Below are 18,179 nucleotides of genomic sequence, written 5' to 3' on the forward strand. Positions count from 1 at the left end.
ACTGGAAGGCGGCCGTAGGGCTCGGGCCGGGGGGCTGTTGGCAGCGGCCCGCCCCGCGCCCGGCCGCTGCTCCCCGCCCGTTCCGGGTGGCAGGTGGCGGGGCGGCCGCTTCGGCCGCGTCCCCTGGGCTGTGAGCGGCCCTCCTCGGGACGCCGTCGGCTGCTCAGGGACGTCGTTTCTTTTCGGGATGAGAGGAGGGGGGTTCGTCTTTGAAAAGACAGTAGACGCTCCTTTTCGTGTCAGGAAGGAGTTCCGCCGTGAAAATGCCCCTCCTGCCCCCCCCGCCCCGCCGCAGTCGCCCGTAGCGAGCGCGGTGTCCCCGAACAATGAGCCTGACAGCTCCGGCCGGTGCCGCCTCCTCGGGAAGCCCCTTCCCCAGCCTCAGACCTGCCCTCGCCCCCCCGGGCGTGCTCGGCTGGATGGGCACCGGTCACCGAAGGTAGATTCAGATGGGAAAGCTGTCAGCGTTGTTGCCTTTTCGTGGGGTTTGCCCCAAATTACTTGAATTTGTATCGAAAGACAGCGCAATGTTTCGGGTTACCGTAGTTCTGCTACCGATTTTAATCGAGCGGCGTAACGATCCCGTCTTAAAATGGAAGTTTCCCTTTCCTCCTAGAACAAAATATTCGTTGTAAGAAATCAGAGAAGAGCAGATGCACGTTAATATTACCTGCTAGTGTGTTATAGCCACATCTTGCTCCGATTATCTGATCGGTTATGAAAAGCCGAAGTTAAATAGGCCTCATCTTAATTTTTCTTTCATTCTGATATTAAGTCCTGTCAGTTTTAATCGGTAGAGCTGGATTTGTGAAGCGCTTTTATCAGAAGTGGAATCTCGCATTAAGCGTGCTGCCTGTCCAAGAATTGATTTGGATGCATCATGATTAGGAGCTAGTTGTCCTTAACATCTGTATAACCCTCTTCAAACAAATTCCAAAGCAATTCTCCAACAGTGATGTGTACAGGAATTTTCTCTCAGTTACAAGTTGTAGGTAAACTTAAACAGTGCCATGACAGCATAGCTAGCAATATTAGAGGCTTGTTAACATTTGGCATTATCTCTTAAGTTTTGTTTCACAATAGAGTGCCTGCCTCTCCCAAAATTCCAACCAAAGTATTCAAGTTTTACAACATAATTATCTATAATTATATAGAATGGGATGTTGTCCTGATTACTTGACCAAGGATGGCTTTAGTGGGGTTTTTTGTTTGTTTTCGGGCAGGAGGGGTTTGCGTTATAATTTTATCTGTCTTCAGAAAGTTCTGTTTAATACATATTGATGAATTGACATGCTTTAAATTTTTAAGTTATTAGAACTACAAGCTCAGGGTTGCTTGCAGCTAAGCTTAAAGTACTGTGTTTTGACTTCACAGAAGAACTGAATTTAGAATATCCCACACACCCCATTTCTATGTTTGAGAAAAAGCCTTTCCAAGAACAGTCAGATTTGAGAACACTAAAGATAAATATCGTTCTTCACTGTCAGTCATGCTCAGTGGGTCCACCTCTTGGTAGTATGACAAGCACTATAGGTCACTTCTTAGCACAAGTTGTGGCTTAGGAATAAAAACTTACCATCCTGTAAAATCTTCCCTCTAAAGACTGCTTACATTTTCATATTGAGGAATATAGTGCATTTGTTAGATAGAGAAATACTTTATACCACATCTAAATAGGGAAAAAAAAAATCAAAAAAAACCCCAGATTCCACCCTGCAGAATTCCACAGATAGTCCTGTTGATTACTCCAGAAATACTTGAGCAGTAGCTTCAGAATAATGCATTTTAATGTGGAAATGTTAAGATAACTCCTTCAAACAGATTCTCTGTACAGTAATTGCTGCTCTTTTTGCTCTTATATGGTAATACTGAGACAATGATACTCAAAATAGTAGGGGGGGAATCAATCTGCCATCTCAATTTTAATTTTTAAATTTCTACTCACTCGAGTGAAATACTACTACTCACTGAGTATAAATAATTATTAGTAGTAGAATAATAATTATTATTAATAATAAATTTTAAAATTGACGCCTTTAAAATTCTTGTGTTATTTTTGCAGAGATGTTACTATATTATACCAAATAATGTGTGATAAAATGGTCTCAGGGTTTTTTGTAACATGATGTTATACCCTGGAATTGTTCTACTGGGTAGCTTTAAAGAATGCTACCAATTACTAAAATGATAATCTAAACTGCTTGCATAAGTACTGCAGGGTTTTGCGGGGAGTGTATGGGGCAGGGGGAATTACAGGGTTTTTTTATGATGCTGTGTTTTCTTCCTTGCCTCAGTAATTAATTTACATGTTATCAGGAAAGAGGGGTTTATAGAAATCTCTGCACACTGATTACTTGGTGGTTGGTTGTTCTGTTTTTTTTGTTATTTTGTGGGTTTTTTAAAGTAGAAAAACATTTCAAGTATTTTCAAAATAATATAAATGAATTTTATCTTTTTAGCCTCTTCTGAAGCAGTCGCCCTGGAGCAATCAGAGTAGCGGCTGGAGCACAGGAAATATATCCTGGGGAGGAATGCATGGCAGAGACCATCGTAGAACTGGAAACATGGGAATTCCAGGAACTATGAACCAGATCTCTCCTTTGAAGAAGCCCTTTTCTGGTAATGTCATAGCTCCTCCTAAATTTACTCGCTCCACTCCATCACTGACACCAAAATCGTGGATTGAAGATAATGTTTTCCGAACTGACAACAACAGTAATACTCTCCTTCCTTTGCAGGTAAGGATGGTATGTAACTGGTGTGTTCATAGTCTTGCATAGCATTTTGGCTTCATTAATTTTAAAGGAGAAGTAAATGGTGGTTACAGCCCTGATACTTGGTTTGAAAATTGTATATTTCTGTGTTATTTTTAGTCCTAAACTGCAACTAACCCCAGTGTTTGCAGTGTATTCAGCAATGTATGATTCTCACAGTTAATTAAGAATATTGACTGTCAAGAAGGATAGAAACTGTAGCCACTGAGGCAGCAATAGAGCAAAATATGTTTAACCCAGCAAGTATTTTCTGCCTACGGTAACACTCGTATTTTTATAAATCCCTTTAAAACTTAGGATTTTTTTTGTTCGCTTGTCCTTGTACATAGGTTTTCTTACTTTTGTAGATGGCTCTGAGTCTTTGTCATGTTCGTTTTGTATTGGTATTCTAGGCTGACATTTGCATGTTAGTGAGATTTTTTTTTTTTCCTCCGCATTCTAGCAACTTTTTTGTTATGTTTTGGCTAGAAGCCGTGTGATTTAGAAGTGTTAAACAGGAGGATGTGTCTTAGAACTAAAGATCTGGGTTCACCTCCTGAATTTTGCCAGTGACATCTTATGTGACTTTAGGTAAGTCACTTAACTCCAGCCTCAAGTTACCTGTTGGTAAAATGTTATTTTTCCCATTCCTGCCTCTATTCATTTAGTCATAACGTTTCTTGTTAGCAGAAACCTTTATTATTTTGGATCCCAATCTCAGCTGCCATTCTAACAATTTATAGTTTTTGCATGGGGGGGGGGGTTTTGGTTAGGAAAAAAGCTTAGGCAACTTATTTTAGAAACAATGCATTTTAAAATAGAAAGCAGATTATTCCGTTAATTCTGTACATTCTTTAATTTTCGTTACGCCTGTGTCAGCTTCGTTTTTTGTCTCACACTGAGCTACCATATTCCAGCAAAAGTGAAAAAGATAATATGCAGAGAAAATAATTGGAATGTTTCTTTATCTCCACATAAGGCTATTATATTTGGGTTTTGTTAGGTTTCACACAGAGCAACCTAGAGTTTCATTTGTTGTAATTGTGACCATATTCGAGTTTGTACAGCTGTATTTGCATCAATTAGCAAGCTAATCCTTATGTAGCTGTAATAGTGGCAAAAGGGTGCTCCCTGGGACCAGATATCCCACTAGAGTTCTTATTTTTCTTACCATTTTGTTGGTGGAGTTCCATTTGGCACAAGAGGCCACGTCCTGACTCTATCCAGGTGAGCTCTGATACTTGCAGTATTCCTGAGGTCAATGTTGACTTTTGGACATACCTAAATTCTGCTCCAAGTGTATGCATTGGACCTGAAAAAATTAAGAGCATTTGCCTATACTGTGAAGATCTCTTCCATTAAGTAGCCTTGCTAGGTGAAATACTGTAGTTGAATAATTTTTTGGGGGGTGGAAAGATGGGGAAAAAATGTACCATTCTTTATGTATTCAACTTGATCTGTTAAGGAAAACAGATTACAGATAGGTAATGCTTTGCAGTGGAGGCCTCCAAGAATAGTTGAAAGTAAACACTGAAATGTCTCCTGAAGATGTTAGCCTAAGGAACAGGGTTAAAAATACTAATGCCATCATACATTGAAACTGCAGTAACGTATACATTGGAATTCATATGCAGCTAAGCACAAGTTGTGAATATGTTTACTCATTCAGTATGCCTTACGAGTCAGTATTACTATTTGCACTTTCAGAAGCTTCTACAGCCGTTGTCTAATATAGATGAACTCATTTTATGTCTAAGCAAAAGTATTGTGTATTCAAATGATAATCTAAGTAATTTCTATCTAGTAGGGTAGAAAAAAATCCTTTCAATTTAACTTTTGTTATAGAACACAATGTTTTAGTTTGGGTGGGGTGTTGTTTTTGTGTTGTTGGTTTTTTTTAAAAGATAGTGTCAAAGTGAGAAGGTAGGCACACTTAATTGTTGGTCTTACGTGTGAGCACCAGAGTCACCAATTAAATAGACCTGTTTGGCTATATTTATGCTGTAGATCTATCTATGCTTAAATCTCCTTTACATGTGTAAAGTCATAGTTGCTGAACACAGTAAAAATAATCCTTTTTGAAGGGTTGCAGTGTTATCTACTGCTATTGTGGAAACACTAGATGCTTCCACAAATTACTTTGCCACACTGAAATCGTGTTTTTATTTTTCAGTTATTGTACTATTGTTATATAGTTAATTCCTTGTGATGACTGTTACATTTTGCAAGTCATAATGAAAAAGTTAAATAGAGCTTGGAGCTGGTGCTTCTTTTCATCAGGACTTGTGTTGGCAATTGTGATGCTGTCAAACACCCATCTTGCTAATTCATACTGTCCTTGTCTCCTTCCATAAAAGGCTGAAGTATTTAGATTGAGGATTCTTAAAGATACAGTAGCAATTTCAGAAGATACTAAAAAATAGTAGTAATTAAATTTTGTGCCGTTTGGAAAGTCTTGCACGAAAGCATGTGTACATAGAAGTTACCTATTTCTTCCAAGCCTCCACAGAGCAAACACATCTTAGCATGCATATTGAATACATACTGCATAATTCACAGTTTTGCAGAATACTTTTCTGCATGATCATGCATTTTTGTTTTAACTGCAGTAATCATTTTGTGTGGCAGGGGACAAAGCACCTCTCCTCCGAACTTTAGCTAGCTCAAGCTTAGCAAATGAAAACAGGTTAGAAAAGCCAGTGTCCTCACTGACTAACTTTCTGTAGATCATTAATGTTCTGCTACTATTTTTTTGAAATGCTATATATTTTTTGCTAAGTCCGATTGGCATTCAGCAGTGTCAGCTGCTCATCTAGTTTCTGTAAAACGTGTACCTGATGCAAACAAGATAAGCCACAGAGAAATCGTATACAAATTCAAAGCTTTTCCCTTCCATGAAACTTATTTATTCTTTGGTGTTTGCACTGATGGATAGTATAGAACTGACATAAATTCTGATGAAAATAGTATTTCTTGGCATTAAACTAATATACCAGTGACAATGAATGTCATTATTGATAACTGAATAAGTAATTACGGGTATTACTTAAGGGGGTGAAAGCAGATTTTCTGTACTTCATAGTTAAAACTGAAACATGCCCCATGTGAAGTTGAACTCACAGTGGCCACATTGGTTACAGCAAAGCTGCTTTTGCTTATAGAAGTTATAAAGGCCATCTCTCGGGAGTTTTCCAAAGTTCAAGAGTTTTTGTTTTGTTTTTAAATAAAAGTAGTTAAACATCATGGCAACACTGATTTAAATGTGAGCAAATTAAGCCAATAGCCAAGTTTTTCTTATGTGACTCACTGTAAGAAGCTTTTTTCCCTCCCTCAGGTTTTTAAGGTAACACAAACTACATCAGTTAAAGTTCTTTCATAGAAAAAATTATGTCTACAAGTTTGAGTTCTGCTTGCACCATTATAGGCACTTCATACAGAGAAGGGATTGTTGCCTTGTACTGGAATCATTAAGGAACAATTAGAAATCTTGCCAGGTATTCACACCATCTAACTTAAGCATTTAATTGAGGAGCCTATTTCTCTCTCCTTAGAGAGAATCTAGGCTCCTTATTTAGATAATCTAATTCTCTAGAAGAACATACCTGGCACCACTGACCTTATACAGCCCTTGGGATTCCAGTTTAGGCACTTTGAATGTCAAGAAGTTAGACAATACAAATATTCTTCTCTCATTCCCTGATCTAAAGTACAAAAAAAATGCATATAGGATGTAAAGCTAAAAATATATTTCTAACCCCAGATACTGTTTGTTGGGTTTTTTCCCCCAAAAAAACATGCTTCAGGCATTTCTGTGGCCAAAACACAAGCACAGATATCAGTGGGGTTTATATTAATTTTTCTCATTTACATTCCTTGGATGAGGAAAATAATTAACTATTTCTAAAATTTTTTTAAAAATTGGACTGTCTGCTAACCGTATTTTGATTGCAACTTAATGTTTCTTAATATCTTGCAAATAAGCTTACTAAAACCTATTATAACAGTTTAATAATACACTCCAGTGTTTAACTATTTTCAGTCTAGTAAAAACACTGCATTCTATGAATATGAATTTAGTTTCTCTGTCTCTTTTGAGTTAAGGAAATACACTGCATGTCCAGCTGTTTTTCACCTTGATTTGTCCTTCCTGTTTGTTCAAACAAACAGTATGTGCAATGTTTGTGGTCCTAAAAGCTGAGCTTTATTATCCTACATTTGAATATAGCTCTCCAGCTGGGTATTTGTATGGTAAGGTACCACCTCTTACAAATGCAGATTTTTCTTTTCCTATTATTTTTGAAGTGTGCTAAAGTTTTCAAAGAAAACAAAACACTTGCAAAGCAAAATGAGTTTTAAGATTGTATGTCACAACATGTGTTAGTTTTAGATATTTAATTTAAAGTGCTGTCATGTTGCTTCTGCCTTACAATCACTTCCATTCAGAGGATTTCAGATTCTCAATATGACAGTTTTAGTACAGTTTAATAAATGTACCTTAACGGTTTAAAGTGGCTAATCTAGATGACACACATACCAGGCAATATTAGATGAAGAGCAAGTTGCTAAAGTTGTGTTCTTAATGCCATATTTAGGCTCCTAAATAGGTGGCCTGTTTCTTCAGAAGTGCTGGGTGTTTGGCAGCTTATGTTAAACTTGAAGACATTGGGAGTATCAAGCTGCTGAGTCTTCAGAGTAGTGTAATTGTCCAAACACTGATTTATAAGTCGGGCTTTACCAGTTTATTTTTACTAAGGCAATACCTGCAACAGAACAGCGTCTTCAGGATTTTTAATGCAGTAGATTGATTACCTGGGACTAATTAAATAACATACAAAACCAGATATTTGTGTCTGAGGACCATACTGGGGATATCTCTAATTGGAGAAAATGGTCTACTGCCATACTTCTAGCTTCAGGATTAAGACCTTTGAATAAATAGTATTTGGAGCTGCATAGATGAATGATTCAAAGGAATCAATTAGCAGAAAGTTTGTGGGGCTTACCATACAAATGTTTTTATGACCTCTTATGAACAAAGAATTCTCTCCTACTGTTAAAATTTGCTTCAGTTATACAGCTCATTCAGTTAATGCAAGTCAGAATCAGAGTTCGGAAAACTCAAAAAAATACTTAGCAGCTGTGGTAGTATAGCAAAGATGTATACGCTAAGTAGCGTATCTCACCTCATTCTGTCTGCCAAAGCACAGTTGTTCGCTAAGTGAAAATGAATACGTTCTCACCTAAGATCTATCCGAAAGTACATTTACCGTATGGTCTGATGTATTTGCATTTAAATACTCAAGACTGTGTAGATATTTCTAGATGTGAGGAGAGGGGGACACGGGGGACAGGAGAGAGAGTAAAAAAAAAACCCCAAAACCTAAAAGAACCGAAAACTTGAATAACAACTTCCCCTTCAAACGTCTAATTGTTCCTTTAGTATTTTGTTGAAGCTGTTATGAGGCAAATCTAGAAGATTTGTATGTTAAGTGCCAAGCCTTTAATCATCTCCATAATGTGTCTGTTTGTTTCTGGTTTATGAATGTATATTCTTGAGCTGAAGTACTCCAGTATGGATACAGTACATGCTGTTGGGATTTTTTTTGTTTGTTTTTCAGTGCTTATGTAGTTGGGAAGTAGGTGTGTCTTTGCCACAGGAGCTGTTCTTGGTGCATTTTAGGCTCAGTTAGCTTACATAGCAGATTGTGTCGCTTTAATACACTTTTGCTGTCAGGTTGACAGTTCACAGATGTCTACCAGATATTATAGTTAGTCTTTACCACTAATGACACCATGGAAAGTAACCAAGCAATTTCACGTGTCTACTTTAAACCTTCTTCCTTGTGTTTTTACAGAGCTAAAATTGTAGTTGTCATAGGTTTTCCTATTCAGTTTCTCATTTACACTAGTTATGGTTTCAACAAGGGGCTTATGATTATAGTATGTCTTCACTAAAATAAGAATGACTTTAAGTTTAGATGCTAGCAAAGATGGTATTTTAGAATATATAATGTACTTAATTATTAGGTTATTACTGCTAACATTAACACTGAATACTGTATTCAGGTGCATTTAAGTCTGTGAATATTATTAAATCAGCTGTCACTTTCTAGTAGAACACAGTTTTGTTCAGGTCAATTTTAAGGTGAAAAAATGGAACTTGTTAACATTTTAGTTTGGGAAGTGATTTAGAAAAAGTTTCTTTAATTGAGCTTTTAAAAAATTCACTTAATTTAGCAAGGTCAAAGCTACAGAGTCTTTTTTTGCAGCTAGCTGAGACCATACTCAAAATTGCCTAGAAGCTTAACAACTTCTAAGTTGTTTCCAGCCCCCATTGGATGGTGCTACATTTCTTTGGAATATGTGGGGATGTGTAAAGGAGCATATTTTAAAGATACTTGCATTTACTGAATTTAATACCTATGTTAGAAGTCTAATTTTTTACTTGAAGTAGTCCTACAGATCGGTAGTTTAAAGCATGTGTCCAAAATTCAAAGTTGTTTAACTTCCTGACTATGAAACATCTATTTTTAGTGTTTGTGGTTGAAGATTAGCAAAATTGTATTCACTGTTTAATAGTTTCTGTCCTTGTATTTGCTTTATGTGTAAATGACAATATATAAGCTTTGGGAAGTGACTGTGCTGAGTTTCTGCAAATGCTCAAACAGGATGATCTTTGCACAAATTGCATGGATTTATTTAGAAGTCCTAAATAGATTGTGCCAAGAAAAATTATTTGTCCAACAATTTAGTGTTGAAACTTGCTCTTCAGAGAAAGCTGCCCTCCTGCCATTCATTACACATTTAGACGTATGGGGGGAGGACTTCTGAAATGCGCACTCTATAGATGCATTTTGCATGACATTGTCAAAAATTCCTTCTAGCACTAACTGCATTCTACAGGTAGGATACTTCATGCTTCTCCTATATTGTGTAAATTTGTAAAAATTCAGAAATAATTATCACTTTTCTGTGAACTTCCTTACATAGTCTTAACTTTTAAGTTGATGTGACAATTTGTCACTTAGCCATATACCTCTGAATCTGTAAGCAGTTACACCAAAACCGTGTTTTCAATTCTGCTGTGCGTGAATGCAGTTGTGATTGTGGTATGGGAACGGTAGGTCAAGCAGGATTCAAATGTTTATACAGTTAAAAAGAAATAAAAAGCTAGTATGAGAATTTATAGTGCTTGGGAGAAGTTAACTATCGGATCTGGGAAAAAAACTAGTGTTATGTTGTGACATTCCACTGAGATACAGACCTTCTGACACAGCAAGAGTTCACTTGCTGCTTAGCACAGGACTGATGAGCTGCAGAGGTGAGGGAAATGCAAAATATTTTACAGGAATTCAGCCTTGACAAAAGGGGCTTTTGGAGTTAGGATGATACAAAACTTGTATTAAGATATACGCTTATGTATCAATGCCTTTGTACTACTAATTAATTATCTTTAGTTTCATTATTTCAACACGGTTGATAAGCAGTTATCTTCTAAAACAACCTGGAACTACCTTTAAAACAACATGGAAATAGCCCCAAGAATTAGAACTATTTCCATGTTGTTTTAAGGGTAGTTCCAGGTTGTTTTAGAAGATAACTGCTTAATCAACCGTGTTGAAGTAATGAAACTAAAGATAGTCCCAAGAATTAGGACTATTTCCACATGCATGGAAAACTATCTAAAACAATCATTTTCAGTGGTAGTACTTTTCATGCTTGTCCTAAAGATTGAGGAAAATCACAGTGGAAATTTTCTGATTGAGTAGAGCATGCTGTAGTAGAACTGTCCCCTCTCAAACCATTGTGGATTTTTTTCCACAGCAGAACTTTCTAGAAAACATTTGCTGATATGACCTACATTACTGAAATACTTTTTAAGTTCTGCGTTGAAATGAAAGCTTCATATTTGCATAGATAACTGGGCTCTTCAAAGATATGATACACATATTTGGGGAGCACAAAGCAGTGTTTCAGCATTATAAAGCCTAGTTGCACAAAGGTTTAAAATGAACCTTGTGCCCAAAGAATTACTTACTCCTTTTGAGATAGTGAAATTTCAGATAATGTTGCTTTATAGTATGTAGTTCACCAGTATGAATTGGAATAGATGTTAAAAGTTTGAAGCACTGATTACCTAGATATTACCCAAACTCATAAATGGATAGCACGATGTAGGTAGTGAGCTAGCAGAATACCATTCCTCTATTTTAATCCTGCTTTACTTTAGTGTATTCACAACAATTTTTATATTGTAGAGTGCATGCCTATTGCATGTTTCCACTGCCAGAAGTGAAGTAATACAAGTCAAAGAAACAAACCTCATGTTTTTAGTTTTATAAATATCAACTTTCTAAGGTGTGAAGAGGATGGGAAAAGTTTGTTTCTCCTGCTTCCAGCAGCGCAAGACCTTTTACTTTGGATACACAGAGCTTGCAAAACAGAGTGATGCAAGGGTGAAGTTACAATCATTGCACCATGTCAGCCAGTGGCGTAGTTTACAAATGAATCACAAATGCATGTTATATGTTTTACTTTTCCATTTCTCTGTAAGATCTGCGACCAAATGGGCCAGTTTTAGGAATTAATCATGATGGAGCCCTTTCTTACAGGCTTTTGCTCTCCAGAGCAAAGTTAAGTCTACAGTATCATAGAATCATTTAGGTTGGAAAAGACCTTCAAGATCATCGAATCCAACTATCAGCCATGCCCACTAAACCATGTCATGCTGTGCCTTGTCTACTCGCTTTTTGAATACCTCCAGGGATGGTGACTCCACCGCTTCCCTGGGCAGCCTGTTCCAATGTCTGACAACCCTTTCAGTGAAGACATTTTTCCTAATATGCAACCTAAACATCCCTTGCCACAACTTGAGGCCATTTGCTTTCGTCCTGTCACTAATTACTTGATAGAAGAGCCCAGCACCCACCTCACTACAGCCCCCCTTCAGGTAGTTGTAGAGAGTGATAGGGTATCCCCTCAGCCTCCTCTTCTCTAGACTAAACAGCCTCAGCTCCCTCAGCTGCTCCTCACAAGACCTGTGCTCCAGGCCCCTCACCAACTTGGTTGCCCTTCTCTGGACACACTCCAGCACCTCAGTGTCTTTCTTGTAGTGAGGGGCCTAAAACTGAACACAGTACTCGAGGTGCGGCCTCACCAGTGCCAAATACAGGGGAAGAATACAGTAAAGACCATTTGCCAGATAGTCGTGTGATACCTCAACATATATGTATATAGCAATGATCAAAAAATAAATAAAATCTTATTTAATAAGCCTGTAACAAAGATAAAGCGCCACACATACAGTTCAGTCCAGTTTATACCAATACTAGTTCCTTTTCCCCTATCAGCTACAGAAGTAGCAAAGCATGTTTTCTGTTTGTTCAACATTGGTTTTTGCAAGAGCACTTACTACCTACCAAGTACTGACTTCAGCTGAATTTAAGACTTCATTAAAAATCCTGTTGAGATACTTTCTGAATGCTAGGGGACAGCAGGGAACAGATCCAGCTTTGTCACTGCTCACACCTTCTGTAGAAAACAAGTTTGCTATGGTAAGCAGGTTCTTTTCATTATGCTGTTGAGAAACAAACCTGCAAGGGCATGGAAGCAGATTAGTCACTTCAGTTTCATTCTTCTGCTTCTCAGGACAGCTAGAGAACTGAATGAAAGCCAGTCAGTCCCAAAGTAAGGCTGCTGTGAACTAAAATAGCGCTGGTGACTTGTTGGCACTCAAACCAGGTTGAAGATCACCTCACAAATTGTTGGTGGCATTTGGTCTGGGACGTGGCAGGAGACAAGAGAAACCTACTTTTTTAATTTATCATTAAAATTATTTAAGGGCTTCCAAAAAGAAAATAAAGGATTTGATCAAATGAACATAGCAGATTGTTTACCCAACAGGAAGCCATTACTCTGTAGTTGTTTGAGGGAGAGAGAGCTGAAAAAGAGGCTTCTCCCTCTTCATCCCAACGTTGTGTCAAGTTGACTAAATGTTCCAAGAAAGATGAAAGTAAATTTAAGTTTCATCATGGCTTGTTTTGCAAAGTTGTTGATAAGTCACAGTCTCTGACTCACAGAAAACCTCTGTTTCAAAGCTTGTTTTTCACTCCCCAAACATGACAAATGCTTGCTGAGGGACATCATAGTTTGAAATTAATCTATGTTCTGCTGAACTGTCATGGAAAGTCACAGTGAGTGTGGGTCAGATACCTTCTGTCCCCATTATATATGTACTAAGTGGATGGCTGCATCTTTAGTGAATTTTAATGGTCATGGGATGCGTGCGGTGTATTTCATCCTACCCTTGTTGAATTACTACAGTGCAACCAGAGACGAGACAACAGTAAAATTAAGGCATGATTACAGGATTCTTTTAAGTGCAATACAGTCCAGCCAGAAGCCTTGCAAATAGAAGAGATTAAGGTTTTACGCAAACTATTTTCAGTCTCTGAAGGTATCCCAGAAAGACCAAAGAAGTTAGAAGTCATCTTTTTTCTGTCTCGCTAACTTGGGTGTATTAGAAAACTTGGGAGAAAATGTCTTAGGGGAGCATAAAAATCACTGAAAACATTCATGATTTAATACCATAACTTTTATTACGTTCAGTGAAAATATTTGTAAGACATTATGGTAACTCTTCTTAATCTTCATGTACAAAACAATTGTTCTCTATAAGGCTGATAATCTATTAGTAAGCTTTGTGACATTTTCATAGTTTAGCTTTAGTTTTCCAACCTTCAACCATTTAGTGCTGACCATTTGTAACTCAAGTCTTTGTACGCAGAGGGTCTCAGATTAATCACTCAGAAGCCAGGAAGCGCAGTCTCAGCAGGGGGGCTGAGGGCCCATGTGTGGAACTTAGCCAAGCACCAAGAAAATGCTTTCTTTCATAGAAGGTGACCGTCCTTGTCCTGCAGTTCCCCACCTTACTCACTATTTAACTTCTGCATGAAATGAAATTGAGTTCTTACAGACATTAGTCTCCTTCATTAAACAGCCTAATGTTTATCTCTGCTGTGTTTCACTAAAACTGATTCAAGCAGTTCTTCAGAAGGAAACAGGCAATCACAGGCTATCAGAGTGCGTACACAGAAGAGTTCTTCACAGTGCATCTCTAGTTTTATATATGGATACTATTAAATTTACGGTTAATAAAATCAGGTCTTACCATTAATAAATTCAAGTATCTTAAGCTTTTGTATGATTATCCATATCCAGAGTGAGTGTACAGCCTTTAGAAGGCACCTTTGTCTTCCTGTCAAGTTTCCTGTTCAAACGTACAGAAGTTGTATTTCAATACTAAGGATTTTGTTCTCTTTTAGGATCGAAATAGAATGTATGACAGTCTGAATATGCACTCTTTGGAAAACTCCCTTATTGACATTATGAGAGCAGAGCATGATCCACTTAAAGGTATGTTATTATGCTAAATAAAGAAAAAAGAGTTATCTGTTCTGCATATTTGAATTAATACTGATTGCTAATTTAGATTCTAGTTTCATATTAAAACAGCAAATGGATTACTTTCTCAATTCACATGAAAGGTCAATCTCAAGCTGTATTTTATTGAAAACAATGATTTACAGTTGTTTGAAACGTAAGCTTTAGTGTCTTCATAGGTTTTTCTCCATCTCCCCGCCATCCTTCCCTCCATTCCCCCAAGAAAGTCATAGTTAGTTTTATTTGAAATTTACTTGTCTGTTGTAGGAAATTCTACCTCAGTTTGTGAAGACATACCGTTCTGTTAGAGGTAGCCAAAAGAAGGTGGGAGGGGAGTCAAACCGCTACCAGTGTTAGCCGGTTAATTCTCCCTTTCTTTGCAGTGGAAGCTGAAAAGAAAATGAAGTCCACCAATAAACTCAGTTTTTGTCCTTTCAAATATTTTTTCAAAGCTCCTGGAGGATAATAATGCATCTAGTTGTCCAGTTTCTGTTTGTCTGAAGAAGCCCAGAAACTTGGCTTTAGAATGCTGGTTCCTCTTACCCTTCTGGGGTCTGTTCAAATAATTTGGCCACAGGAGTAAGCATATAGCTAATATTTGTGGGCTTCAATTTTAACTCCTCTATTCACGGTACATTAACTCACTCTTTTGAATTCTGTTTTTCCATACTTATTATCAGATGGCGTTTACTGTTGAACTTTGGGGCAGGGAGCCCAAGCCATTTTATTTGGCCTGATCAGATGTTACTTCATTTGTGGTGTTATAATTAGACTGACACAATCTAACTTTAAAATTATCCAAGACTTCAGGCTTGCTTTGCAGAAATTAAGTCTCAGTATTGGAGCAATTGAAAAAATAATTCTTTCTTTTTATATCTTTATTTACTCCCATCCATCCTCCATTTCTAGAGGCTCCTAGGCTTAATATATATTACATTAGCATATAAGGGCCTGTGTTCTCCTAATTTGAAAGACTAAAGTCTGCGCACAGTTCTCTTAAGATCTGTAATCAATTGGAAGACCTATAGTATTCAGATAGCATGTAATAGTATTGTAAGATTTACAACGTAAAGCCAAAAGTTTGGGGGTTTTTTCAAGCTGAAAATCTCTACAAAGTGTCAATAAGTAGGTAACATTTGGTTAGCCAGTTAATTTTCCTCCTCTTTAGAGTGGAAGCTGAAATTAAATTTTCTTAGATGTTCTTAAATCTGATATCTTATTTCTGACTGCCTACAGAGAACTAATTCCAGTTTTAACAATTTTATAATTTAAATCCATTATTAAATTCAGTTTCTGTCTATTGTGCATGTTTACAAAACATAACTAAGTAACACAAAGGGTTTGAAACCTGGGAACGGTTGGCCCAGTGGTAACTGCTGTGGACTAAAAGCATGCATATGTCATCAAAGACAAGGTAACTAGTTAGATCATCCCTGTTTCAAAGCATTGTTGCATCAATTTGCCACGCTCAGGTGGTGACTAATACTTCTTTGGTTATCTGAACCCAAATCTACCATCAGGAAGGATATTAAAAGGTAAAGCTACTGTTAGACATAAAATTAGACAATGCAGATCTTCTGTTACAATATATTGTCATTGGCACCTCTCAGATTCCTTTCTTAAAACCAGTCGGTTTCTTCACTTTTTTCTATGCACATTGACATGACAAATGGAAGTGGTTGCTGTGTTCCCCCTGCCACGTCACTCTTTTCATTTTGGCTTTATAATGCAGAAGAGTTTTCAAAGGCACAGCGAACACAGAAAAGACCCATTTTTACTTTTTACTCATCTCTTCATATTTCATTATGATACAATAGATGAAAACAATGTATTTCCAATAATAATTTTTCAGCAAGAATAAAACAAGACAAAGTTTTAAGATTTTCATAGACATAGACACTTTTGAAAAACTCAGTAAAGTTTCCATAGTTATTCTGTGCTTTCTATGGACATGAGTATATGGTTTCAGTCTACAGTTAAGACTTTTTGTTTAACAGTTTCATCATCATACTCTTGCAGTGAAAATTCTGCTAAGTTTTATGTTTGAACTAAAACAGATGGAAGCCATAGATAGTGATGAATTCAAAGGAAGTCCATTTTTTTGTTCGAGTGCCAGAGAACAATGCACATGCCAACTGAATTTAAATAGAGTAATTGTGTGCTGTTATTTAAATTGGTTGATTAAGATTTTTTTTTCTCTTTGGAACTTATTCTTTCAGCTGAAACAGCCACATTAGTAACAGTAAGACACGAGAAATGTCCTTACTGACTGAAAATGGGAAGAAGAGATCACATCCTAGAATAGCCTTTTAGTTAATCTTGACCCCTTTTCTGTTTAGTCACCATTAGTTGGCATTTCTGTAACTTCCTAGCAACTTTAACTTTTTTTTTTTCTGCAAACCATGAAACACTAATTTTGTTATTTCAGTCCTTGTGGCTTTTCTTTTCACCACAGAAGATCTGACGTTTACTTAAGAACCCATCATATTTGTTTGCAGAATGCATAGGATTAAGAATATTATTGTTATTTATTTGTTGTTCTTACTAACATATAATGTACTTTGTTGTAACTAAAGAATATTTTGTAACTAGAGAATATTTTTATGACAAGTTTTTAAGTAAATCTAAGCACAATAAAACAATGCATCTTTTATATCTGACCACAGCAGTAAAAAGAAAGTCCCTGGAATTTTAAGCACGTGTTTCAGATTTAGCTGCTTACAATATCTGGAGTATGACTAAGCATCTTGTCTCAGATTTTGCACAATGCAGAACAGACACTGTGTGTACCAGCTCACAGCTTTAAGTTTTGCATTTCAAGATCCATTTTAGAAGGAAGTCAAATTTCACCACTTTTGCTTTCATGAACTTGAAAAAAACTTTATTTCAAGTATGATTCACTGAAAGCTAAGTTTATGCCTGCCAAAAAAATTGTTTATAGATGCATAGTTTCAGCTTCACTTGGACAAAGTTTAGTCATTGCTACCGACATGATCAAAAGAAAGAAGTAATTTTTAGCGTTCAATAAGACATTTTTTCAAGGTAGGTTAATAGGGAATAGATGCTTGACTTCACTAGTCATTGCAGCAGAAAACTAATCTTTCCCATGCAGCTTTCTTGAAATGCATTTCATAATAAGACAATAAGTAATGTTTAAGATTACCCTATCCAATCAATGGAATATAAACTGAAGTTAAAATTAATAAAAGTTAAATTAATTCATTTTTACATCATTGCTCTTAAATACCCTTTTTATTCTTCCAGTAGCTCTTAAAACTATTTTGAGAGACGAATTACAATACTGATAGCCTGAAATACATGGGTATTGGTAGTTTAACTTCTCCAGGCATACCTCTTGTGTACTTGCATTTTTTTTCCCTTCTCCTCCCCCAAATTCCAGTGCTTCTTGATGTCAAAATGTAGAAAACTTGACTCCTAGACATTTCAGAAACAGGAAAGCTAATACATTTGGGCTAAAACAGATTATGGAAAAAACTTGGAAGAAAGGTTGTATTTTGCATGGAATATGTATTGGAATTGAGGAGCAGGTGATTTAATGGACTTTATTATCTACTGTTTTAAACATCTTTCTAGTAAAGACTGTGGTATTTTCCATGTAATTTAAGGGCTTGTCTTTTGTAAGGCAAGAGTATTGATACTGTACTCAATTTACAATTAATTTCTGTTTTCTGACAAACTCTCTTATAGCTCTGCAAGCTAGATGTAAGATAGTACTGAACTTGAATTAGCCATAGCTATATTAGTGGGAGTAACAAGAAGGAACATTAACTTTATGTTGAATTTTTCTTGTGTTTCTTTGTGAAGGACAGAAAAAATTTCTTAGAAAAGTTACACAAATATATTTTTTTATATAGCTAGTAATAAATAATAAAATAAAACACTATTATTTGGCTTATCTGTGGGGAAGAATTAACTTGATGCACTTAGAAGTGTGTCTTGCTGTTTCTCAGTTTTATTTTCCCT

The 18,179-nt window shown here is 36.7% G+C and overlaps 1 protein-coding gene across 1 annotated transcript in view; it reads left to right on the forward strand.

Moving 5' to 3' along the window:
- CPEB2 (cytoplasmic polyadenylation element binding protein 2) overlaps positions 1-18,179 on the forward strand; it is a 56,750-nt gene that overhangs the window by 2,261 nt on the left and 36,310 nt on the right. The window contains exons 3-5 of the mRNA XM_010576883.1: positions 244-439; positions 2,460-2,738; positions 14,078-14,168. Of these exons, the coding sequence (XP_010575185.1) occupies positions 244-439; positions 2,460-2,738; positions 14,078-14,168 (566 nt within the window). The remainder of the gene's footprint in view (positions 1-243; positions 440-2,459; positions 2,739-14,077; positions 14,169-18,179) is intronic.

The sequence above is a fragment of the Haliaeetus leucocephalus genome, unplaced genomic scaffold, assembly GCF_000737465.1.
Source record: "Haliaeetus leucocephalus isolate CR32 unplaced genomic scaffold, Haliaeetus_leucocephalus-4.0 Scaffold545, whole genome shotgun sequence".
NCBI lineage: Eukaryota > Metazoa > Chordata > Aves > Accipitriformes > Accipitridae > Haliaeetus > Haliaeetus leucocephalus.